The sequence below is a fragment of the Cydia pomonella genome, chromosome 21, assembly GCF_033807575.1.
Source record: "Cydia pomonella isolate Wapato2018A chromosome 21, ilCydPomo1, whole genome shotgun sequence".
NCBI classification, from domain to species: Eukaryota; Metazoa; Arthropoda; class Insecta; order Lepidoptera; family Tortricidae; genus Cydia; species Cydia pomonella.
Window position 1 is genome coordinate 898208 of NC_084723.1, and position 27318 is coordinate 925525.

Below are 27318 nucleotides of genomic sequence, written 5' to 3' on the forward strand. Positions count from 1 at the left end.
ACAAGTACTTTAGTGAAACAACCGGATCTGATAGATGCTCGTTTATTACTGGTTTGTACATTACAAGTAGCCGCGCCTGTGTGCGCGCGGACGCACACATGCAAATACACCACATTTCTCCACCGTTAATTGTAAGACCTGCCAATAGAATAAACAATACATGAGTACTTAACACTACATAAGGTGTATAATAACTAACACACACATAACTAAACCACATAATAACATTAACATTTGTAACTAATATTTTTATCTCTAGGCCTTAAATTCGGTCTAGTAATTGTCGGAAGCGGCGGCGGCAACCGTGCGTCGGCGGGCGCGGGCGCCACCTCCGCGGCAGGTGCGACCGCGGCCTCCGCGGCCTCCGGAACCACCGCGGCCGGCGCGCGCGACCCCTCACGCTCCTCTACTTCCTCCTCCTCCCCGGAAAGCCCGGTATCGTACTCATCGCTCACTACGTCACGCGGCTGAACATCCGCCTGTAGGGGACTGTCAGCCCGGAGGGAGGATGGCGGAGGGTTCACGCACGCCGCCGGGGGCGCGGAACCAGCCGGAGCTGGCGGCGGCTCGAGCGGTGGCGACCACGAGTCCTCGGCAGCCCCGGCATCCTCGGTTTCATTAATAACGTCAAATTCACCACCTGTATACATAAGCATTTGATCTACGTGGCGTCTACATACAGTATTTTTAGTATGCACATAAATCAAAAACATTCGGTTACCAATTTTATTTTGAATAGTGCCTAAAACCCAGATCTCTTTTTTTTCAGTAAACCATTTAACCCATACTTGATCCCCGATATTGAATTTTCTACAATTGTCTATAACACATTTGTCAATATTGTCTTTAGTTTTATTAACATCTGGTATCACAAGATCTAGCCGTGATCTTAAATTACGGCCCATCATCAAACTCGCTGGAGTTTGGCCCGTAGAACAATGGGGAGTATTACGGTACTCGAATAATAAGCCCATTAGTTTATCCTCAACTTTTGACTTATCTGTTTTATCTATACATTTAATCATCTTTTTACATGTTTTCACAGAATTTTCGGCCTGACCATTGCTGGCCGCGTGATAAACTGGAGAAGTGACGTAACGAATGCCATTCATTGCACAAAAAGAATTGAATTCGGCCGAATTAATTTTAATATCATTGTCGGATACAATGACATTCGGTACGCCAAATCTGGAAAATATTTCCTTAAGTTTACATATCAGCGCTCGAGTAGTAGTACCTTTGTCCATCAAAAGACACTCTAACCATTTGCTATATGCGTCAATGACAATTAGGTACACTTTCTGATGAATAGACATGTAATCGATATGTACCCGGTACCAGGCAGACGGAGGACGCGGCCAAGGCGCGGGAGCGGCGCGGGGAGGGGCGGCGCGCACGGCCACGCAGGCGGCGCATGAGCCGATCCAGCGCTCGATATCGCCATCAATGTTAGGCCACCACATCTTACCGCGCGCGATGCTTTTCGTCTTGACAATACCTAAATGTCCGGTGTGTAATTCACGTAACAGCTGATCTCGAAATATTGTCGGAATAACCACCCTGTGACCACGGAAAAGAATACCATGATCTATTTGTAAGTCGGCTTTGCATCTAAAATAAGGTACAATAGATGCACAGCTTATCTTTCGCGGCCAACCGAGACTCATATACCTAAAAACTTTTTTTAGTGTAGGGTCATTTCCGGTAGCTTGTCTTATTTTATCAGCTGTCACGGGAGTCACACTGTCGTCTAAAAAGTTTAAATAAGACACGTCATCGTAATCTTCGTTATGCTCATCATTGTTCATGTTAGGCAACGGCGCACGAGAAAAATAATCAGCTACGAGATTATTCGCACTGCTTATATACTGAACCTTATAATTATACGCTGATAAAATAATTGCATATCGCTGTAGCCGGGAAGCGGTCATGACAGGAATGCCGCTATTTTTGCCGAAAATGGACAACAAAGGCCTATGGTCGGTTTTTAAAATGAACGGATCTTGCCTGCCATATAGATACTGGTGGAACTTTTTAACACCAAAAATGATGGCCGCGGCTTCTTTCTGAAGTTGACTGTAGTTCCTCTCGCTAGCATTGAGCGAGCGCGAGGCGAACGCGAGTGGGAGCTCGGCACCGGTTGCCGGGTCGCGTTGTGCCAGAAGGGCACCTAACCCCCCAGGTCCTGCATCCACACTGAGCACTGGCTGAGCCTCCGGGTCAAAATGAGCCAACACGCGCTCAGAGCCTAACTCCCTTTTTACTGCCTGAAACGCCTCCTCCTGTGAACGTCCCCACTCCCATTTTGCCTCCGCGCGCAGTAGTTCGTGTAACGGACTTAACATGTTCGATGCGTTCGGAATGAAACTACGGTAATAATTTACGAGTCCTAAAAAACTCTTTACCTCCGTTACATTAGTCGGCCTTGGTGCCTTATGAATAGCTTCCACCTTTTTTTGAGACGTTCGTAAGCCGTTTTTATTAATAACGTAGCCTAAATAAGTTACACTACTACCTAAGAAAACACATTTCTCTTTCTGTAACTTTAAACCTGCATCACTAAACCTAGTCAAAACCTCTCGCAATCGCGCCAAATGAATCTCGTTCGTCGGTCCCGTCACACACACGTCGTCCAACCAACAGCTGACTCCGTCAATACCTACCAACAGTGACTCCATAGCGCGTTGAAAAATAGCCGGGCCGTTGGCGAGACCATAAACTAGCCTAGTATATTTGTAAAGACCTTTTGTAGTGCTAATGGTCGTAAGCGCCTGAGAGCTATCAGACAAAACGAACTGATTGTACGCGTTGCTAAGGTCTAGTTTCGTGTAACTTTCACCACCGCCTAGTTTAGCAAACACCTCCTCTATACGCGGCATCGGATACTTATCGATAACCATGTCTTTATTTAACGTGACAGAGAAATCGCCTGCAATTTTGACCTTGCCATTTTCCTTCAAAACAGGCACAATAGGCGTTGCGTATTCAGAAAAATTAACCGGTACGAGTATACCTAAATCTACCAGCCGGTCGATTTCTTCCTCTACCCGTTTTTTTAGAGCAAACGGAACTGACCGCGGTTTGAAAAACTTAGGTTTAACGTTTTCTTTCAATTGCAAGTGTACTTTGAACTTATTAAATTTGCCCAACCCTTCTTCGAATAAACTCCTAAACTGTTCTAATAACCTTGTTACCTCACTCGAGCTCTGATTAATTTTTACATCTGTAACAAATTTGTTATCTACAGTGAATGACAAATTAAACTTCGCCATAAAATCACGGCCCAATAATGGCGGGCCGCCGTTTTCTATAACATAAATTTTCAAAAATCGGTCTTTTAACATAAACTTTACTTTCGCAACGAAAAAACCTATTGGCGTTATTTTATGATAATTGTATAGACACATTTTTAAATCACTTTTATATAATGATACATTAGGGAATATTTTCCTGTATAATTTATCGTTAATAATGGTAGCACCGGAGCCCGAGTCCAGTTCCATGTTCAATTCAAGGTTATTAATAGATACATTAAGTAATATTGGTTTATAATTAACGTACCTTAAACTTAGAAGTTTACACTCCTTGCAATTATCGCAGTCCCCACCTTCTACCGAGAACTCTGTCGCTTCAACATTGTTCACACGACTCTTGGACTGCTTCTTGGAAGTACACACTTTCTTGAGGTGTCCCTTTTCACCACACAGCTGGCACCGGTAGGACTTATATCGGCACCTACTCTCGTCGTGGCTCCTCATACCGCACACCGAGCAGGTCCTCGCCTCGGGGTCCCGGCGGCCGGCGGACGGCTGCGCGCCCGCCCGGTACACCGGCTCCTCTACTCCCATAGATGCTCGTTTATTACTGGTTTGTACATTACAAGTAGCCGCGCCTGTGTGCGCGCGGACGCACACATGCAAATACACCACATTTCTCCACCGTTAATTGTAAGACCTGCCAATAGAATAAACAATACATGAGTACTTAACACTACATAAGGTGTATAATAACTAACACACACATAACTAAACCACATAATAACATTAACATTTGTAACTAATATTTTTATCTCTAGGCCTTAAATTCGGTCTAGTAATTGTCGGAAGCGGCGGCGGCAACCGTGCGTCGGCGGGCGCGGGCGCCACCTCCGCGGCAGGTGCGACCGCGGCCTCCGCGGCCTCCGGAACCACCGCGGCCGGCGCGCGCGACCCCTCACGCTCCTCTACTTCCTCCTCCTCCCCGGAAAGCCCGGTATCGTACTCATCGCTCACTACGTCACGCGGCTGAACATCCGCCTGTAGGGGACTGTCAGCCCGGAGGGAGGATGGCGGAGGGTTCACGCACGCCGCCGGGGGCGCGGAACCAGCCGGAGCTGGCGGCGGCTCGAGCGGTGGCGACCACGAGTCCTCGTCAGCCCCGGCATCCTCGGTTTCATTAATAACGTCAAATTCACCACCTGTATACATAAGCATTTGATCTACGTGGCGTCTACATACAGTATTTTTAGTATGCACATAAATCAAAAACATTCGGTTACCAATTTTATTTTGAATAGTGCCTAAAACCCAGATCTCTTTTTTTTCAGTAAACCATTTAACCCATACTTGATCCCCGATATTGAATTTTCTACAATTGTCTATAACACATTTGTCAATATTGTCTTTAGTTTTATTAACATCTGGTATCACAAGATCTAGCCGTGATCTTAAATTACGGCCCATCATCAAACTCGCTGGAGTTTGGCCCGTAGAACAATGGGGAGTATTACGGTACTCGAATAATAAGCCCATTAGTTTATCCTCAACTTTTGACTTATCTGTTTTATCTATACATTTAATCATCTTTTTACATGTTTTCACAGAATTTTCGGCCTGACCATTGCTGGCCGCGTGATAAACTGGAGAAGTGACGTAACGAATGCCATTCATTGCACAAAAAGAATTGAATTCGGCCGAATTAATTTTAATATCATTGTCGGATACAATGACATTCGGTACGCCAAATCTGGAAAATATTTCCTTAAGTTTACATATCAGCGCTCGAGTAGTAGTACCTTTGTCCATCAAAAGACACTCTAACCATTTGCTATATGCGTCAATGACAATTAGGTACACTTTCTGATGAATAGACATGTAATCGATATGTACCCGGTACCAGGCAGACGGAGGACGCGGCCAAGGCGCGGGAGCGGCGCGGGGAGGGGCGGCGCGCACGGCCACGCAGGCGGCGCATGAGCCGATCCAGCGCTCGATATCGCCATCAATGTTAGGCCACCACATCTTACCGCGCGCGATGCTTTTCGTCTTGACAATACCTAAATGTCCGGTGTGTAATTCACGTAACAGCTGATCTCGAAATATTGTCGGAATAACCACCCTGTGACCACGGAAAAGAATACCATGATCTATTTGTAAGTCGGCTTTGCATCTAAAATAAGGTACAATAGATGCACAGCTTATCTTTCGCGGCCAACCGAGACTCATATACCTAAAAACTTTTTTTAGTGTAGGGTCATTTCCGGTAGCTTGTCTTATTTTATCAGCTGTCACGGGAGTCACACTGTCGTCTAAAAAGTTTAAATAAGACACGTCATCGTAATCTTCGTTATGCTCATCATTGTTCATGTTAGGCAACGGCGCACGAGAAAAATAATCAGCTACGAGATTATTCGCACTGCTTATATACTGAACCTTATAATTATACGCTGATAAAATAATTGCATATCGCTGTAGCCGGGAAGCGGTCATGACAGGAATGCCGCTATTTTTGCCGAAAATGGACAACAAAGGCCTATGGTCGGTTTTTAAAATGAACGGATCTTGCCTGCCATATAGATACTGGTGGAACTTTTTAACACCAAAAATGATGGCCGCGGCTTCTTTCTGAAGTTGACTGTAGTTCCTCTCGCTAGCATTGAGCGAGCGCGAGGCGAACGCGAGTGGGAGCTCGGCACCGGTTGCCGGGTCGCGTTGTGCCAGAAGGGCACCTAACCCCCCAGGTCCTGCATCCACACTGAGCACTGGCTGAGCCTCCGGGTCAAAATGCTGGAGCTTTAGGTGGAGGTACTTCCCTAGTCGGCCTCTGCTCTAGATCAGGAATGACATCCGCTGCGCTGTGCCCTACCACACAAAGCGAGATGACATTCACATTGCCCATACCTCTCTTTGGGACGTAGTTTAAGGACATACCCGGAGTGTCCAGAGCTCAACGAGGGTGCGGAGTGTTACGGTCGGCAACGCGCATGTAACTCCTCTGGAGTTGCGGGCGTACATAGACTACGGAGACTGCTTACCATCAGGCGGGTATGCTTGTTTGCCAATGATGTAGTATAAATTGTATAAAATACAGAGAGTAAGTTGGTATACAATCAGGCCAATTCGAGCGTACGCCAGCTGACGTCAGAATGTTACTCGTCTTTGAATCATGTTGTTAACAGGCCAATTCGAACGGGCACTGACATCAAACCGATATTTGAATGATATCGGACTCATATCAGTTAAAAAAGTTTTTTTTTTGGATTTTCAGGTGTACATAGGCTACTGAGACTGCTTACCATCAGGCGGGAAGTATGCTTGTTTGCCATCATATTATAAAAAAATAGCCACAAAGAGAGAGGTCATGTACAAAATTAAAGTTTCACGTCGTTTCTAAGGCTTGTAAACCATAAATAGCCCCATTTATTATTGAGAATGGACCTTGAAGTCCTTAAATTAATTAATAGTACCCAAGTTGTGTAAGAACTTCTCGTACTATTTTTAAAAGCAATTTGAGTAAATTAATTTTACGCCCACCCCTTACAATACTCGTATTCTGTGTTATTTATAGCTGTTAAATTTCCTTGGAAGATCTGATTTAAGATTGAAACTGGGACAGTTGATCAGGTAATACTTAATCCATTTCTACGTTTAACATAAAAACCGACCAAATGCGAGTCGGACTCGCGCACGAACGGTTCCATACCATTATTTATAAAAACGGCAAAAAAAAAAGTTGTATGGGAGCCCCCTTAAATATTTATTTTATTCTGTTTTTAGTATTTGTTGTTATAGCGGCAACAGGAATACATCATCTGTGAAAGTTTCAACTGTCTAGCTATCACGGTTCATGAGACAGACAGACGGACGGACGGACGGACAGCGAAGTCTCAGTAATAGGGTCTCGTTTGATCCTTTGGGTACGGAACCCTAAAAAAGGCTGTTAAAAATGATGATGATCCGTTTAAGGGCATATTCAGTATCGTGTTTCAATAAAAAAAATGTATAAGTACCTATGCGTCAAGGCGTTCAAGTCGGCCAACGCTCAATACAAAGAAAAAAATTATTCGGGTCAACAATTTGTTTTACATATTTGCCCCGAAACAGATCTCCACTGTTTTTGTTACACCTTGTATAGACAGATTCAAATTAATACATTCTCTTGAAATAATTTCAGAAATATGGACATAATTTTAAATCTTAATAGCACAGGACATGGGTATACGAGTATTTGTATGCAAATGAAATATATATATAGTCCTCCTCATCGTTTTCGATGACGGCGACCCCAAATAAACACATTATGGACGTTGTCTAGCATGAGCCCTAATGTGGCTGGCCAGGCCGAACTTGCTCTTAAATACTCTATTGCACGCGTGACAATAAAGTTGGCCAGCTGCGTTGAACGTGTACACGTAGGAGGGCTTAGGTCTCTCTTTCCGTAACTGGCGTTTCATGTCTAGGCTAGTGAGGCGGTTATCTTCGAATGTTTTGACACCGTTATGGATGGTAGAACGCCAAGAAGACCTCCTTCCAGCAAGCTCCTCCCAATGCTCAGGGTCGATGGCGCAAGCGCTCAGATGCCGTTTGAGCACGTCCTTGTAGCGCAGGTGCTGACCACCGTGCTTCCGCTTACCCACCGCCAACTCAGAGAAATGCCAACGCAAATGAAATAACCTGTTTCCGTAGCGCGTAACACATTGAGAGCCGGAAACCCGCTCGGCGGGTTCTCTGTTCGTAGTCGCTTTCCTCTACAAAGCGGGAAAACGCTGGGATCGGCTATGAGTGTAGCGCTACAAAAACGTTGGCAGTGAATGTTTTAAGCTTAGGAATTTATGGATCCGTTTCTAATTCGTCTTCGAATTGTTTTATTTAAGGTCCGTCCCAGCGCGCAAAGGTTTTTTGCATAAATCGCGAAGCGTCTGTTTGACGTAACTGGTGACCGATACAACGAGAGAATGCCGCCAGCATCTTTGGTACAATGCCTTAAGGGCCTGTTTTAGATATAAGCTAGTTATAGTAATCCTCTGTACGAGTATACACGGTGCTCACGAGGAACCCAAAAGATTTTGACAGTGTATTACTGATCACATTTACAGACTAAAATGTCATATAAACTTTTCTGGATTTCGCCTAGTTTCAGAGTTAATACCAATGTAAAAAAAAACATCTTCTTATCGTAACTTAGTGCAAAACGCCTTTTTGATCGCGATGATGCCATTATGGGGCGTAGTCTAAATATCCTTATTGATAGATGTCAAAAAGTGACAAGTACCTAACCTTTGCAAGAACTAGTTTTTACAAAAAAAAACGTAAAAAATATTTTCAGTGCCAGTTTTACCATAACATTAACTTTAAGTATATGTACAAATACGTTTAAAATTTGAAAAAAAAACAAAAAAAAATTTTTTTTGGCGAAATTTAGTGAAACTCATATAACATTTTTTCCTTCTTTTGGCCTCAGAAGTACGTGGGTAAAATCTTTCGGGTTCCTCGTGAGCACCGTGTATATCTATTTTATACCTATATTGTTATTTTAAATCATATTTTATTGATTCAACAAGAGCTATTTATAACGGATAGAGCAGTAGCTAGAATACAATTTACCTTCTTCATAATTAATGGTAGATTCATAAAGCTCTAGAATTAAGCCTTTATAAGGCAGAGGTTATATATTTCCCACCTGATTTTAAGCTTTATTTCAAAGTGATAGGGCTCAGTTTTGCATAATTCCTGACACGCTTATGCCTCAAGAGCCCTGATCCCCCAAAATGAACAGTTCACAATAGTGGTAACTTAAAACTATTGTCACTAAAGTAATCTAGAACAAAGCAAAGTCCTGAGCCGGATTGCACACACTTAAACTGTTCCAGCGAGCTTTCAACTTGTTTGTTTTAATAGACTTAAACATACATGGGTGAATAATAAAGACTGTCAAACTAACGCTTTATTAGATTTGATTTGATTTATTTATTTCACAACATTTGATAGCAGTACAAAATATATTAGGTAATGACAATTTAATGAATCTATATGTTAATCGTCAAAAATAAATTTAAATAAACAGGATAATACATTCATTGCATTAATTATACAGAATATGAAAAATGTTCACTGAAAAGGATCGCAATTAATATCAATAATAAAGAAAAACAAGGTGTACCCCTTACATTTCATTAAAGTGTCAAAAGGTACTCTACGTGTTGGCTTCGGCTCCGCGCAAGCCTCCCAAAGGTCCGGAACACCATTGTTCCGTGATGGGAAAGACATACAAATAAGAAAGACAATGTCAAATCATCATCGCCACAGCGTCTTGAAATATGATTGTTACAGTGACAGTTCATTAGGAAGAAGAGGTCCGTGCGCCGTCGGAGATCGGAGGTGCGGCGCATCTTTTCCTGTGGCTGTAAAGTCCAATCGCAGCACGGCATTTTCTGCCACAAAGATCGCAGGTGAAGCGCGAATCTGTTGATGATTCCTATGAAATGTGAAGTCTTAAAAAAAGTTTTGTCAAATAGGTTTCTGATAATAAATTATACAGTTATGTCGAAAAATCTACATATTGAATATAATGGGTCGTCTAGTAAAAAGTTTCTCAATAGAAGCTTGAATATTTAATCGGATGTTTTCGATCTTTATTTCTCAGGTAATCGCTTATAATAATATATTTCATTTTAGTTATTTAATTAGCTTTGGCAGTAGTGCCCTTGTCGGTTCAGTAGCTAATACGATTTTGTGTATAAACTGTTTATTAGGCGGTAGTGGTTATAATATTAAGTAGTAGGTACTTGATATAGTCTGGCGACGACTGATATAGGTACGTGGCATGGACTTTTTTTTTATAGTCGGGTTTTAGTTATATTAAGTCCATGTTTGCAGAGATGCAGAGAGAGAAAAATTGTGTGATGTACGGAACCCTTGCAACGCGAGTCCAACTCGCATTTGTCCGATTTTTTTTATATCGAGCGAAAGTCAAAATCAGGATTTGAATGAATTCAGCGGATAAAATGCTCAAGATAGCTTATTAAATTTTTAGTAGTCGTATTGTGATCTTAAAAGCGCCCTCACACTTAGCTTGGTTTGTTCATTTATCAGTCCATATTTTTAACTCATCTCTACCCTAAGATAAGTAAACAGGATTACAGCTCTCATGAAAGCCTTTAAAAGTCTTTAAAAGCAGTTAAACGGCGCGACAGGTGGCCCATCAGGTAATGGAGAGAAGATTCAATTGAAGCGGATTATAGGCTATGATTGGATGTCATTTCGCGTCGTTCAGTTTTTTACGGATTTTAGTTATTGGATTTCAACTTTTTTAAACACTTTTTCGGTTTTGTGTATAAACTACGATTTAAGACTGTAGATAACGTAATGCGCTATTGTGTTTTTAACCCAGATAACCATAAAACTAAAAAATCTTACCCCTGGATTTTAATGGTTTTTAGGGTTCTGAATCCACAGGGTAAAAACGGGACGCCAAACTAAGACTCCACTGTCTATCTGTATGTCTGTCACCAGGCTGTATCTCATGAATCGTGATAGCTAGACTGTTGGGATTCTCACAGATGATGTATTTCTATTGCCGCTATAACAAGAAATACTTAAAACTGAATAAAATAAATATTTAAGTGGGGCTTCCATACAACAAACGTGTTTTTTTGCGTAATGGTATGGCCCTATGAGCGTGAGTCCGATTCGCAATTGGTCGTTTTTTTTTTTTCGATATATTGTTACTTAGCCACTACAAAAAACCAACAAAAAAGTACCATTACAGGTATTTTTTTGCTTAAACATTTACATGTATTTTTTTATTTAAATGCTTCAAATTTTAAATAAAAATTAAGATTTTCTTGCTTACCTACATAAAATATAATATATATCGTCATCTATTATACATATATAATCCTTGTATCTCTGTGGAAATCTCTGCCAAAGAAATAGAAATAAATATAATGTAACAGTTCATATTTTTATTTATCTCTACTCTAAGATAAGTAAACAGTATTACAGCACTTATAGCACTCGCGTAAAGCCGTTTAAGCCTAATAGTCTTTAAAAGCAGTTAAAAGGCTCGACAACTGGCGATCAGGTACTGGAGAGCAGATTCAATTGAATCGCATTTTATATAGGCTTTCTGATTGGATGTCATTTCGCTGTTCAATTTTTAACGGATATTTGCTATTGGATTTTAACTTTTTTAAACATTTTTATCTAGGTACTAAATTTACTTGTAACTCTAAGTAGTCTTGTATAGTCTAAGATATGGTCTAAGAAATATATGACTCATCTGATATTTATTAGACATAAGAAATAAATGATAGGTATATTTCACATTGACATCGCAAATAAGTTGCATAGTTAAATTGAGTACGGACATTATTAGTTTTTTTGCTCTGCCAACTGAGCTACCGAGACTATTTTTTTTAGACCACGTCGATGGCAAACAGTAAGCAGTCTCCGTATGGACGCCTGCAGCACAAGAGATATTTTACATGCGCGTTGTTGACCCTTTAAAAACCTGTACACTCCTTTTTTGAAGAGCCCCATACTGTAGTCTCTCGGGAAAACCTCGACAGGAAGCTCATTCTACAGTCGAAGAGTCTGCGGGAGGATATTTCTCTTAAACCGCACAGTACGCGACCATTTAGGTTCTAGGGTGTGAGAATGAACACCCTGTCGACGGCGAGCGATGCGGTGATTAAAAGCGGCCGTTGGCATCATGTCAAACAATTCTTAAGAGCCATTGTACAAGCGGTAGAACACACACAAGAAGGCAAAGTCACCCTTCAGACTTAAAGGTTCAATACCGCTTGTGAGTTTGGGATCGTCAACGATTCGTACAGCGCGCCTTTGGACTGAGTCGAATAGTCCAAGCTGGCATGCAGGTGCTCCTGCCCAAAGGTGACAGCAATACGCCATATGGGGTCTGACTTGCGATTTATATAGCAGCAGTCTTTGCCCCGGAGTAAAGTATCGTCTGGCTTTTTTTTTATATATTTTTTTTATTTTTTTTTTATGTAATAGGCTGCAAACGAGCAGACGAGCCGCCTGATGGGAAGCAGTCATCGCCGCCCATGGACATAAGCAACATCGGAGGAGCCACTTATGCGTTGCCAACCTTTGAGAACCCTAAAAACCTGCTTCTTGAAGAACCCCATGTCATAGCGCAAGGGAAACACCTCAGAAGGTAGTTCATTCCACAACTTGCACGTTCTGGGAAAAAACGAGTGAGATGCCCGCTTGTTCTTGGTTTGCCACGTGTCGAGAAAGTGAGGATGACCTTTGTTTCTTTGGCGGGAGGTGCGGTGATAAAAACGTGACGGTGGCACCAATTCAAAAAGTTCTTCAGAACATTCCCCATTGTACAGACGGTAGAACAGGCATAGAGAGCCAACGTCTCTCCGAAGACTGAGAGGTTCCAAACCGACTGTGAGATCGGGGTCACCAACAATACGAACTGCCCGACGTTGGATGGAGTCAAGTGGAAGAAGTTGGTATTTCGGTGCTCCAGACCAGAGGTGAGAACAGTACTCCATATGTGGTCGAACCTGCGCTTTGTATAACGAAAGCCGGTGACCTGGTGTGAAGTACTGTTTCGCTCTATTGAGCACCCCGAGCTTCTTAGAGGCCAGTTTGGCTTTGTTGAGCACACCGAGTTTTTTCGATGCCAGCGCAGCCTTTCCTTCCAGGTGGCTACGGAATTGGACGTCATTGGAAATGTCGACACCGAGGATCCCAATACTCCCTGCCCTGACATGGTAAGGACTGAGCCTTGGAACTGTGGGACCACAGTAAATGGGGTTTTCTTAGCGGTAGACGCGCAAACTTGTGTCTTGATGGGGTTGAATCGGACTAGATTGTCCTGGCTCCACACCGAAACTCTGGATAGAGTGCTCTCAATGTCCGACACAAGACTTTCCCGGCACTTACCCGATGCACCGAATATTTCCACCATATTCTTCATACAATTTATTTTAGTTTTAAACGCACCGCCTACAATCTTTTCTGCTTTGCCCTAAGGTTGACTGGTAGAAAATGCCTCATGGTATTAAGTTCGACTTTTGGACATTAAGTTTTTCTTTTGTGCAATAAAGAGCCTTAATAGGGATCCGAATCTAGGATCATCAGCTTCGTCGGTAGGGCCTCTATCGTCTAGACCAGACCCATCGTTTTATCTATTTCCTAGCGACCCGCCCTGGCTTCGCACGGATTAACAACTACAACTTTCTCATGAATCACTGTATTAATAGGTGACGCATGAAAATCCATTCAGTTGATTTTTGAGTTTATCGGGAACAGACAGACAGGCGCGGCGGGGAAGGGTTTGATGGGGGATTGACTTTATAAGGTGTAGTGATTGATTATGTGAAAAGTTGTTTATGCTCAGTGGCGCCCTCAATTATAGGATAGCGTATAATCGCTACATAGTCCTAGGTCAGCCGGTAGTGACCTAGTCCCAGGTCGCTTGGCTAACTTCCGGCCGATTATACAGGCTGTTACCAAATGGGGCAAGGGAAATTCAGAAATCTGCCTATACAGGGTATTTCCCATCAAGGCGTTTTAAATGTAGATTGCAGGGCTTGATTCTACTTGCTACACTGAGCTACTTTCATTATGGAACCAAGTTCGAAATCGCAATTTTTTTTTGGCTTGGCTGATTTTGGCTGATCATATTGGTCCCATAGTAAAAGAAGCTCGATTTAACGAGTAGAATCGAGCCCTGTATTCAAAGCCCCATGGTGGGAGACATACGAATGTGCCGGTAGAAAGTTTCAGAAATTGAATTTCCACATTTAAAAATTTCGGAATCTCTAATTTTTTTCGTTCCGCTTCCAAAATGAAAATTTCCTTAATTTTTTTCAAAAAGCATCAGACATTTTAAAGACCTTCGGCAATTTATTTGAAACTTTCCGTTCCTTGTACATATACAGTGATGTATGTAACGTAACTTGCAGGTATAAAGAAAATATAAATATAAACCTATGTAGTTATATTTTGCTCTTAACAACTTTTTTTTAATACTACGTCGGTGGCAAACAAGCATACGGCCTGCCCGATGGTAAGCAGTTCCCATAGCCTATGGACACATGCAACTCCAGAAAAGTTACATGCGCGTTGCCGACCCTAACACACTTCGCACCCTCTTTGAGCCTCTTTACTTAATGCATCATGTCATAAAAAATATTTTTTCTGAACTTTATTAGCTATTATAGTTGAATATTATAACTGCCATATATGGTTGCATATCCGGTAAAGGGTTAAAATAAATTCATGAATCGAAATAAGTTGAATTGAATTGAAAAGGCAGAAAGTAGTGATGAGGTTTCTTTAACCACCATGTTGGAATTTGAACAAAATCGCTTCTGTAATTCTGTGTTCGGTTTGAAACCTGTCGAAGAGGGTCAAGTAGGAAAATATATACTGTCCGTTACTACAAATGCAGTTGGCGTGGACGGAATCAATAGACATGCTGCTTCTTACCATTCCTCGTACTTTGTCACAGCCATTATCAATCGCTCTATTTTAACTGGTGAGGTACCTTCTCTGTGGAAGTCTGCTATAGTTACGCCTCTGCCAAAGGTAGATAACCCTAGTGAGCCTAAAGATCTTAGAGATCGGCCTATAAGTATTTTACCTTTTCTGTCAAAAATATTAGAAGTGGTGGGTACTCACCCACAACACAAGCCTTTTTAGCTTACCTAGTCAATTTTTGTAAGAATGTTCCTATAATATTTATTTTTTATAATTTAAGTCGTGGTTTACGCCTCGTAGATTCCAACCTAAAAAAGTGGCTGTGACATAATCGGACAGACAGACGGACATGACGAATCTATAAGGGTTCCGTTTTTTGCCATTTGGCTAAGGAACCCTAAAAACGCGGTTCAAAGAGTACAATCTTGAGCGCTGCGATTTCAAAACACGAGAGTTCAAACGTTACTTCAATAGTACATTACGATACAAGTGCGAAAATAGGAAATTCGAAACGAGTGGCGATAAATTAAAACACGATCGAAGGGAGTATTTTAAATCGACACGAGTTGCGAATTACCTGTTCGCACATGTATCGTACAACGTTTTACGGTACATATGGCCCTTTAAATTCGACACAGTAACGTAATATGCTAATTTTCGCACTAGTGCGGTAAAGTAGCACCATATGTACTGTAAAGTAATTTTCACCACACAAACGCGAGTAAAATACTAACTGTAAAACAAAAAAAAAAACGAATCCAAATATATGCCGTTAAATATTTATCATTCAAAATCATCACTTACGTCCAACCTATAAGTGAACCTGAGGAAACACCAAGAAAATACATAAAATTACTTTGCTACTCTTGTTTGTAAAATGCAACTTTGTTATCTGTTTTTGGAAAATAAATAGAGCATTTCCGAGCTTAAAAAATATGTAACATACTTAAAAAGTCGTATGTTATTTCAATTCAAACAACCCTAAATAATTATAACCTCAAATTGTCTGTCGGGATCGCTGTTAGCAAACAAGAATACCGTCAAAAACAAACAGACGCCAAATATGGCGCATTTTATTTGTACTTTGTATGCAAATGCTACAGAGTTAAACTCGGCGCAGTTACGGTATGCAGAGAGAACAGCCTTCTCGTTGCATTTTGATAGCGATGGCAGCCATTTTGATGGCCCAGACGGTGCACGGGTTATTTTTAACGTCAATCTTCTATCGGACGCCCTAGGTATCGCTGGAGCGACATGGTGGAGGCGGATCTGCGCGAGCTTCGAGTCGACAATTGGCGAGAGGTCGCACAGGACCGAGAAAAGTTGTGTCGGAGGCCAAGTCTCATTTTGGGTCGCTGAGCCAACGGAGTAAGTAAGTAAGTAATCTTCTATGAATTCATGACGTTTGACACTTGCACCGTCCGGGCTAACAACACTGCACTGCGACACTGCGGGGTTGCGTTATGCATCGCAACCATAATATTAATTTTATAAATTTGTATTGCGTTGGTTTTGAAATTTTTTTTTTTTTTATATAGCCTATATTGTGTCCCACTGCGTGGCAAAGGCCTCCCCTGTTTTCTGCCACTCGTCACGGCTTTGTGCATGGGAGCATGTGCCAGTCGCTACGAAATGAGTCCAGGTCGTCTCGCCATCTCGTTTTTGGCCTTCCTCTGCCTCGGGTGATCTGTGGTGCCCATTCGGTCGCTATTTTGGCCCATCTGTCCGGGTGCATCCTACAGATGTGCCCCGCCCAATCCCATTTGAGCTTGGCGGCCTTCACACCCACATCTGCGATACCTGTTTTGGAGCGCAGCTCTGTGTTCCTTATCCGATCGATTCTACGGTTTTGAAATATATTGTTATAATATGTAAGTTCGTTTTAAGGTATTTATCTATGGGCTACTGTTGCCTGAAATAAAGATTTTCATTCATTCATCAAAATCGCTGCCAACTGATCTGCCCTCCCTTAGGTTGTATCTAAAGGTGACTTTCGAATTAAGACTGCAACAGCATTACGCTGCAGTACTGCAGCTCGACACTGCTGCCGACTGCATTATTGCCGCAATTGTCAAAATCGATGTTACAGACCAAAGTTTTCGTGGCAGTAATGCTGTTGAAGTCTGAATCTGAACGACACCTTTAGATATTACGTTGCTGAGGGGAGCCTAAAACGACAGGTACCCCGCTTTAAGCGGATAGGTGGGTGTTGCAAAAATAAGCGCGAATTTCAAATAATGCTTAAGTAATTATAGTTTTAACTCGAGTTTTTGTAAATTCGGAACCGACACCAGATTTATGATATTGTATGCTAATTGCCAATGTGAGAAATGGGGATGGATAATAAACCTCAATGTCCCGATGAGACCGAAAGCCTAGCTTTAAGAGGCTGTCAATATCTAAATCGCGCACACTGTCTATTTCTATCGGAGTAAATAGCACTGTCGCATGTTACTGGGCCTGGGCAAGGGAATAATAAGAAAAATATTAAAATAAAAAAAAGTGGATTATTAGTGTAATATTTTACTCATTAGCGGTTTAGATATAAATGTTTTGAAATTGTGATTTTAATTACAGACCCATAAGTCAAAACATAAAACCGTTTAATTGTGATTTTAAGGCCAATCTTTGCAATTATTTTCTATCGAGCCGATTTCGTTCAATCATGTATCGAGTACAACGACGGTCTTGAAATATAATTAATATGAACATATATTTTTCTTACTTGACTAAAACAAATAGTCTTTCTTAAAAAACTGTTTAAGTAACATCAATTTCAACTTTTCAAGGACATTGGGTGTTGACAGCCTCTTAAGTAAGATAGAAGGGTCATAGCATTCAAGAGTTATCCGCTTTCGTGCGAGTTCAAAAGCAGAACTCCTCTTGTTTTTAACTCCAAGAATTAAATTTAAAAAAAAAACTTTTTTTTCAGACATGATATCTATGAACAAAATACAAAACAACAAACTTAAAATATAAATTGAAATTAAATTTTAATATCAATTAAATTAAATTAAAAATACTAATAAAAAAAAAAAAAAATATTAATTAAATTAATTACAAATTATCTATTGAATTAAATTAAAAATATCAATTTAATAAATTAAAATAATTGTCATAGTGGGCAAGTGGCATGTTAAGATACTGTTGAATTTGTTTTATTCAACTGCAGCAGTGCAGTTAGCAGTAATGTCTCTCTATAGTACTCCAACTGGTCGGTCCTCTTTGCTCGGCCCTGTTCAGCGGACAGCAATACCCACAATGCATTGTGCGGCATAGACAAATCACGACAAACACAATGGACTGCGATCACTGTAATACTTCTTTACTACTTCTCAACGAGGGTTCTTGTGTATAAAATGGAGTAAATTGTCCAAACTGTTATCATCATTCAACGTTAAAAGGGATGACTTTGAAAAACAGGGGCGACTTTAAAATTTCATTTTTTACAAATACTTTTTTGCAGGGTCTCTAGTAGCCGGTAAATATAAAATCAAAGTTTATCTAATTAGTTACATGAACATGCTAATTTTGTGGCCGTTTTACAACTATCTTGGAAGTCCTTCTCACCCCATTTTACGGTACTTCGATAATGCATCTCCGAACACCAAATAGAATCTTCGAAGCTAATGCACGTTGATAATATAGGTACAGCGACTTTCCCCCAATTTCCATAATGAGGACACAGATGGCGCTTTTAATGCATGAGGCGAATAGTGCCGCACTAACGTAGGGAACGTTTATTAGGTTATATTATACTCGTAGCTGAATCTTGTGAGGCGGTTACAGTATGGACTTGAATAAATTATAAAATAAGTTATGGCCAAAATTTCATATTTGTTTTTTTTAAGGTTCTTCAAAAAAGGAGTCTACACATTTTTAAAGGGTCGCCTATACCACCTATGGAGTTGCAGGCATCCATAGGCTACGGTGACTGCTTACCATCAGGCAGGCCGTATGCTTGTTTGCCACCGTCGTGGTATTTATAAAGAGAAAAGCTTTTTTTATGGAGGATAGGCAGACGTTTGACCACGATCTCATCTGATGGTAAGTGACGATGCGGTCTACGGTGGAGCACGCTCCATTTTATGAGATACCTATTTACCCTAGCCTTGAAGAGACCCAGATTGTACTCATGCGGAAACTCGGGCAGGACATTCCACTTCTTGGCAGGTCGCATAAGGAATGCTTTTGGAGCTTTTATTGCTGACTGTACTTTTATTTCCACAGGCAACTAATACTAATCGAGCCAATTAAAAAAAACCCAAACACAATTAGATTGCGTTGTTTTATCACAGAGCTCATATGGCTACCCCCTGTCTCCATCATCAGATCAGCTCGATGGTACCATAGTATTGCATTGTTACCCGACATACATATGTATGCAAATTTTCAGCTTCATCGGAAACTGGGAAGTGGGTCAAATTTAACTTGCAAAATTTGACCCACACAAACATGCATAGTTACATTGCAAGTTAGATAAAAGCTTGTTAAATGTTACCGTTTAAGGCACGTTTAAATTGCATATTTTAATGCTTGACAAAAAGTTTGGCGAAATTTTTGATATTATAGCAATAAATTAAAAAATCCAGCCAAGTGCGAGTCGGACTCGCGCACGAAGGGTTCCTTACCATTATCTATAAAAAACCGGGCAAATGCGAGTCGGACTCGCGCACGAAGGGTTCCGTACCATTATTTATAAAAACGGCAAAAAATAAATGTTTGTTGTATGGGAGCCCCCCTTAAATATTTATTTTATTCTGTTTTTAGTATTTGTTGTTATAGCGGCAACAGAAATACATCATCTGGGAAAATTTCAATTGTCTAACTATCACGATTCATGAGATACAGCCTGTTGACAGACGGACGGACGGACAGCGGAGTCTTCGGAATAGGGTCCCGTTTTACCCTTTGGGTACGGAAACCTAAAAAGATAGAAATTTACGCGCATAATTATTAAGTTTAACGGACGTCTGTTAGTATATGGCGGGTCAGCGTACTAAATGTACGTTTAAACTTAAAATTAAAGATATTTCTAGTTTTATTTATAAAATGGTATTAATGTAATTTTACTCAATGGGTGTATTTTTTACATGCAAATCATGCAATGAATTACCTAAATTATTATTTCAAAATACCATTAACAAAATCACATATTCTTTAGAGAATAGAACATTAGGATAATCCGTTTTGGGCATTTTATATAAATTCCGGTTCATTTGTTGGCATCCTGATTACATCACACGGGCCATTGCGCTCATTTTAAACATCGCAATTTGTGTTTAGGGTCCCGAGTTTCAGTTCTAAGAATGGGGAACCCCTAAAATTTGTTGTTTTTTTTTAATATTTTTGTGTGAAAATCTTAATGCGGTTAACAGTTTTAGTTTCGAAAAAAAGTGGCTGTGATATACGGACGGACAGACAGACAGACATGACGAATCCATAAGGGTTCCGTTTTTTGCCATTTGGCTACGGAACCCTAAAAAGGGGGCACAGTCTAGCACATGTGTACATTTCGTTTTAAGCTACATTATATAATACTTATGGACGAACACGCTACTTGTAAGATAATATCAAAGATAATTTTGAAATAGAGGTGGATTGTCAAAGAATTTTTTTTAGCCACAGTAAATTTACTGTCATCTTTTGACACATGATTAAAACTTTTAGAACGCCATTTGACTTTGATCTTTATTCTTTCACTGATATGTAAACATCAAAAATTGGCACTTCTAATAGACCAAAGGCCAAAGGTATGGCAGCCGGGCATAAACTTTAGGTTGTGCCCGGTAAGATGGCGCCACTTTTTGATATATAACAAAAACAGATATCAGTGAAAGAATAAGGATCAAAGTCAAATGGCGTTCTAAAAGTTTTAATCATGTATTGTGTCGAAAAATAGCAGCAAATTTACGTGGCTACAAAGTTTTCTTTAACAATACACCTCTAACTAAATTACTTAAGTTAGATGTCATTCAAATGTCAGTTTGTAACATGCATGAGATTTTCGTAACACTGCGGTATTCGGTTGATCGAATCTGTAGTTAGCAATGTATGGAATATTGGATGGGATTTCTAGCGCCGTGGAAATGGGGCTTTACATTAGTAATATATATATTTACAGTACATATGGTGCCACTTTACCGCACTAGTGCGAAAATTAGCATATTACGTTACGGTGTCGACATTTAAAGGGCCATATGTACTGTAAAACTATGTACGATACATGTGCGAATAGGTAATTCACAACTCGTGTCGATTTAAAACACTCCCTTCGGTCGTGTTTTAATTTATCGCCACTCGTTTCGAATTTCCTATTTTTCGCACTTGTATCGTAATGTACTATTAATAAAATAAATAAATAAAAATAAAAATAAAAGGCTTTTATTTCAGGCAGTCAGTACCCATAGTGCATACAAAGTTATTATTACTAAATTAAAACTAAACTAAACTAAATTGACACTGTAAAGGGGTGCCACTCATGTTAAAATTAAATTAGAATTAAGTATAAAATTAAAATTGCACATGGTATGTGCAGTCATTTTTTGTTCTGATCCATGTGAACAGAAATCCAGCGCTTAAACACCGGACTCCTTATATCTTCAGAAACAGCCACAAGTATTTTGTTGTCGGAACGACGCAGTCTCCTCCAGAACGAGGCAACGCGGGATCTCGTTACCGCGAAAAAGTCGGGGACCCCCGCGTCCGAGAACATGCCCGACAGTTAATGTATTGTATGATAATGAAAATATTAATTTTAGGGAGTTTTCGCGTAACTAGAGGTCGGTATCTCTATTTACCGTGATAAATGTGGAAGTCTGTATATCTGTTACCTCTTCACGGTTTAACTGCTAAACTACTCACTACCTACTATAATAAGCTAATTTAAATCCGATTATCGGCCTGATAAGAACTTTAATATAGGTACGTCAAAAATTGGTCCAGATACAATATGGATTATATAAATATGGATATCAGTGCCAAAAGAGACGTTTCTTTAAACAAAAACTTTGGCACTGAGATATCAGATCCATATCGTATCTAGAGCAAATTTTTGACGGTAAGTTCGAATCGGGGCGTGTTTTCTATTACGGAAATCTTCATTATACCGTTTAAATTCGATGTCTAGTACATTTTACAAATTTTTGAAACTTTATATTAACGTTGTGTATAGGATAGTTGACTAATAGTTGCATCAGTTTATTTTTTCGAACTGTCAAAACTATGGAGAAAGAGGTAAGGAATGCAATCTCCATAGGCAGAACTGATGTAAAAGTGTCCAGTGGTCAGCTATAAATAATAGTTCCAAATCTGTCCAGAGTAGCGTTAGAGTAGCTATAAGAACCGAGGCATTATTGACGGAGTGAAGAGCGCTGTCTCGATTTAAAATTTTTTTCAAGTATTCTAGCTATTGTAGCGCCACCTATTTTAGGTTTTTTGATGAGACTTTTTGAGATATGGAGATTCCATTCCTTACCTCCGCCTTCCATAGTCAAAACCATTTGCTACTATGACATTTATATTATGAAACACTAGCAAATGACGTCACGGTCAAGTTACCTACTCTTTATAGTTCTATACGAATTATCAAATATAAATAGTGTATAGAAATAACTGCTGTTTACGATCGATTGTGGTGATTTATTTCGGGCATGGGGTGAAATAATTTATTTTAAATACATTAAAATACCCTTTTGTGTATAAGTGCTTCGTATCTGTTTTACGACAAAAGGTTTAAGGTAGGGTTCTAAGACAATATTATTCTTTATACATAAGTAAACCGAATACAGGCCCTTCAGAAAGAAACACCCTAAAATGTTTACGGCCATAACTCGTGTTCTACCACAAATTACTTCTAATAAAGAGGCCGACATAAATTAGCTATACACTGTGTTTTCGTTACGTATTCCTACTCTGAGGGATGAATAATTGAATATTTAGGTTATACTGACAATTTTTACTGTAGGACCAACCCTAAAATCATGTGCAATGATTATTTCTGTGGAACAGTAGTTTTCTTTTCGACGACCGGTCTGGCCTAATGGCTAGTGACCCTGCCTATGAAGCCGATGGTCCCGGGTTCAAATCCTGGATTTGTGTGATAAACACGGATATTTGTTTCTGAGTCATGGGTGTTTATATGTATTTAAGTATTTATAATTATAATATATTATATATATCGTTGTCTAGGTAACTACAACACAAGCCTTATTGAGCTTACTGTGGGACTTAGTCAATTTGTGTAATAATGTCCTATAATATTTATTTATTTATTATTTTATCTTCGTGTTCAGCCCCATAGCAAAAGTGTTCCGGTCGTGGCAGATATTTTTGCGGCCTTACAATGTACCTACACGGCCCGATTCGAAGAATGATTTAGACACGTTTAAGATCTTGGAAAAATCTTTAAAAGATCGATAACTCTCAAAATTGACGTTTATTTCGATACCGCTGTTATCCCAATAAGATCTATGATATTTGGATAAGTTCGCCTTTGTACATAATATTTTTTTTCGTTTTGTTTTGTCTGTTTCATGTTAACAATTATGTCAATAAAGTGACATACATACATACATACATACATACATACATACATATTTCTACCAAAGCCAAAATTCAGGCGTTTTGGCATACAAGAGACACACATCAATATATTCAAACGTAATAACATACAAAAAGCATTATTATATTAGCATTTACTATACCTACACAAGAGAGGTATGGGCAATGTGAATGTCATCTCGCCTTGTGTGGTAGGGCACAGCACAGCGGATGTCATTCCAGATCTAAAGCAGAGCCCAAGTGGGGAAGTACCTCCACCTTACAGAAAACCGCAGCCAAATAACACTTGACCCTACTCATAGTGTTGTGTTCCTGCCGGTGAGTAATGCCTTGATCACACGTACCGAGTAAACGGGCGAGACAGTGCTCTCGGCCGAGTACTCGGTGCGTATAAACATAGCGCCGAGTACTCGGCCGAGCACTCGGGCGAACGAAGCGGCGAGTCAGTAGCTCGGTGGACGTTCTATCTGCTAGGCCGAGTGCCCACCCTCCCGCTTCCCCGCACTGTCTCGCTCGCTCGCTCGGCAGGTCTGAACGCGCACTGACTCGCCACTCGGTCGTCACATGGGCACATCGCCGCGCGCGTCATATAACTGACTGTCCTAATTTCAAAACATGTGTGAACAATTACTCGCTTACATCACTGTCTCGGCCGAGAAACATTTTACTGTCTCGCCCGTTTACTCGGTACGTGTGATCAAGGCATAAGGTTGCCAGAGCTCGACGAGGGGGATGGGGTTAGGGTCGGCAACGCGCATGTAACTCCTCTAGAGTTGCAGGCGTACATAGGCTACGGAGACTGCTTACCATCAGGCAGGCCGTATGCTTGTTTGCTACCGACGTAGCATTAAAAAAAAAAGATTAGTTAAAATGGGTCACTTTATAAAGAAAATTAAACATCATGTCCTGTTTTACTATAACGAGGAAAAAACCAAAAAATCACACTAAAAAGAGAATTATTAATACCAAAATGAATGCCCGAGCAATATCAGGCCAGTAAATTTGGCCCGTGTTGGTCGCACAGAAAACATTTAACATTTTTTTTTATAAATTAACACCGCAATTTATCACCCTGGCCGTTAAAACTGTCGCTGGGCGAAATAATGAGCGTTTTATGTACACCTTTTTTGAGAGTTTTGTCTTTTTGGGGAATTTATGAACGTTCCTACATAAATAGTTTTCGTATTGATTGGTGACATTTGTATATTAAGTTTCGTGTTCTTCTTTCACTCTCACTGAGCGTATGAGTGAGAAAGATGGATGTACGTGATCGGGACCGCGGATATCATGTCCTTGAATTACAATCTTCTGTCAGTTTTAAAAAAGACATAAGTAATCGCTGGGTTCCCTAAAAAATAAAATTGCGCATTTTTAGCAATTTTCATATTTTTAACTTTTATACTACTATTTTTGTACTAGCTTTTCGGTGAAGGAAAACATCGTGAGGAAACCTGCATACTGAAGAAATTCAAAGGTGTATGTGAAGTCCCCAATCCGCATTGGGCTAGCGTGGGGACTATAGCCCGAGCCCTCTCGCGCACGAGAGGAGGCCTGTGCCCAGCAGTGGAACGTATAAAGGCTGAATTATTATTATTATTAACTTTGCATATATTACTTTATTATGCTTACAATAATGCATAATTTGTTAAAAAAAAATAAGTACGTATTAGACATATGTTCGTGATATTTTCTATCGAGTGAAAATCAAAAAATCAGGATTCGAATAGCTGAAGTACCTGCAGAAAATCCTCAAGATATCTCTTGTGCTGTGTGTGCTGAAAAGTGGACAGTAAGAGAAAGTGAACACATTGATGCTTTGGACATGTGGTGCTGGAGAATATAAGGATGCTGCGGATATCGTGGACTCAGCGTCGAACTTATATGTCCGTTTCTCCAGGAGCTCAAGGTTAGGCAAAATTTTTCGGCAATCGTTCAATCTAGTATCCTTTGCTCTCTTTCTTCATAAATTATTTGTTTGCTTGAAAAGGGTACAGTTATAGATGTTCACATTTGTTATTGTCCTCCTTATTCAGCTTCCTGCCTAAGGGGGGGGGGGGGGGGGATAAGTCCCGCGTTATGTGGGGTCGGCACATGTTCTTCCCTTCCATTCTCCTCTCTTTCGTCACCTCAGATTTCTCATATCCTCTTTCACACAATCCATCCATCGTTTTTTGGGTCTACCATCCAGTCTCCGTCCATCAACATTCATCCCTAGCATTCTTTTCTCCGCATTATAAGCCCATGCCATGCTAACCTACTACTCCTTATCTTCTCCGCTACCGGTGCTCTCGTATCCTTAGCTATCCTTAGTTATTAGCTACTTCGGCCGTGACGCGCAGGGAAAACGACGCCGTGGAGAGGCTTATTGTTCAGGGCAGAGTGGATGGTACAAGACCTAGGTAGCGCTCCTCAATGCGATGGATCAATTAAGTGAAGATTCTCACCAGGTCAACGTTAAATCTATGCGTGCGGCAGGCAATAAATAGAGAAGCATGGCGAGAAACGATAAAAAAGGCCGTACAACGATCTCAATGATCGTGACCACTCTGACAAGAGAATACAACGACTGAGAAGAAGATACTGTATGTCCTTACGCCGCACAATCCACGGGAAACATCTAGTCTCACCGACCTGTCTTCAAAACCTTTTGATTAAGGATTATCTTTCGTAGTATTATGATTATATGATTCATATCTTATTCGTATTCGTAGGTTTTCGAGTAATATCATCAAAGCACTGCGAAAATCCTCGAAGTATTGGATTAGCTTTTGTGCCGAATGAGGATTTTTCCTTCTGTGTGAATTATGTGAGACAAGAAATGTTACTATTTATCTGTGTAAATATTTTATCTTGTATTTCACCCTGGCGGCAAACGAGAGGTAATCTTTAATACTGAAAACAGAAAGAAAATTATTGACTTCCATCAAGAGTAAACCTGCACATTTAACATAATTTTATAATACAAAATTGTGTCACATAGAGAAATGAATTATAATCCTTATCATGACTTTATTAATTTTTTTTTTTAATAAGTATTTAAATGTCACAGTTACTCTCACTTGACTTTTTTCATCGCTATAAACATGTCGTAAGGTGTAATGTTATGATAATGATCGATTCAATAAATAAATAAATAAATGTCGCCAATAGTGACGAAAAAAGTCAAGTAAGAGCAACTGTAATATTGAAATATTTTAGAATATGTCTCATGAAAGTTGAATAAAAACTATTTTTTTATAATTTAAAAATATTTAAACGGAGAGCTTTTCGTAAAAATATGTTTCTTTGTACCTAAAGGTTGTTCGGATTCTCTGGACCTCTATCCAAATTATTTTTTATTTATTTATGTCTATGTACACCTATTGTAAGTTCGCTATTTATAACAGAGTATTTATATTCTTCTACATTTTATTTACTGTATCGACATTTCAGATGGTAACCCATGGATAAGCAGAAAAATTAATGACTACAAGAAACTTTATATGGCTTTCGATCAACTTAATCAGTTAAAAACATTCGTAAAAGCCAACGTTGCAACGCACACGCAACGTGTGCGTGATAAACGGCAGGCGATAAAATATATCGCTATAATGTCGTTTATTTATCGCAATCAAATGGAACGTTACCCTCACATAACGTGATTAGGGTTTGTACCGACCTCGTAGGCTATTTCGCACTTCGATGCGCTCCCGGGCAAAGCTGCTAGTCGCTATCCTGTTTAAAAGTCTAAGGCAAAAGAGGCAGCGATCAATACTCCTCTTGAGGAGTCCACTGATTACCAGTTCGCCGGAAAATATCGGTCTGTCAGTTATTCGCAATAGCCGACAATCGCGAATAACTGACAGGCTGATATCGTTCGGCGGACTGGTAATCAGTGGGCTCCTTTAGAGCCACCTGCATCATCCAGAATTAGCCACTTAATCGGAGTTAAGAGTAAACAGAGGCTTCAATAATATTGGTAACCCCAATATAGTGGCTAACCCTGGATGGAGCAACTGACCCTTATATATCCGTAAATTTCATTGTGTTTTTA

General features: G+C 40.2%; 2 protein-coding genes across 2 annotated transcripts in view; one reads left to right on the plus strand and one right to left on the minus strand.

Annotated features, from left to right (window-relative positions):
- LOC133529544 (octopamine receptor Oamb) overlaps positions 1-27318 on the plus strand; it is a 256980-nt gene that overhangs the window by 42893 nt on the left and 186769 nt on the right. The gene's annotated exons all lie outside the window — the stretch shown is intronic.
- Positions 52-5721, minus strand: LOC133529600 (uncharacterized protein K02A2.6-like). The gene is made up of 3 exons (XM_061867349.1): positions 4194-5721; positions 1332-1384; positions 52-138 (listed from the first exon to the last, which is right to left on the minus strand). The coding sequence occupies exons 1-3, from the start codon at positions 5622-5624 to the stop codon at positions 126-128; spliced, it is 1497 nt and encodes a 498-aa protein (XP_061723333.1). The 5' UTR covers positions 5625-5721; the 3' UTR covers positions 52-125.

Bases quoted from the DNA above. Each gene is read 5' to 3' on its own strand.
- LOC133529600 (XM_061867349.1), bottom strand. From the start codon at position 5,624: ATGAACAATGATGAGCATAACGAAGATTACGATGACGTGTCTTATTTA. The intron at 1,385-4,193 runs GCGGTGGTTCCG...TGCGCGCCGCCC, and splicing joins AGGGGTCGCGCGCGCCGGCC to CTCCCCGCGCCGCTCCCGCG.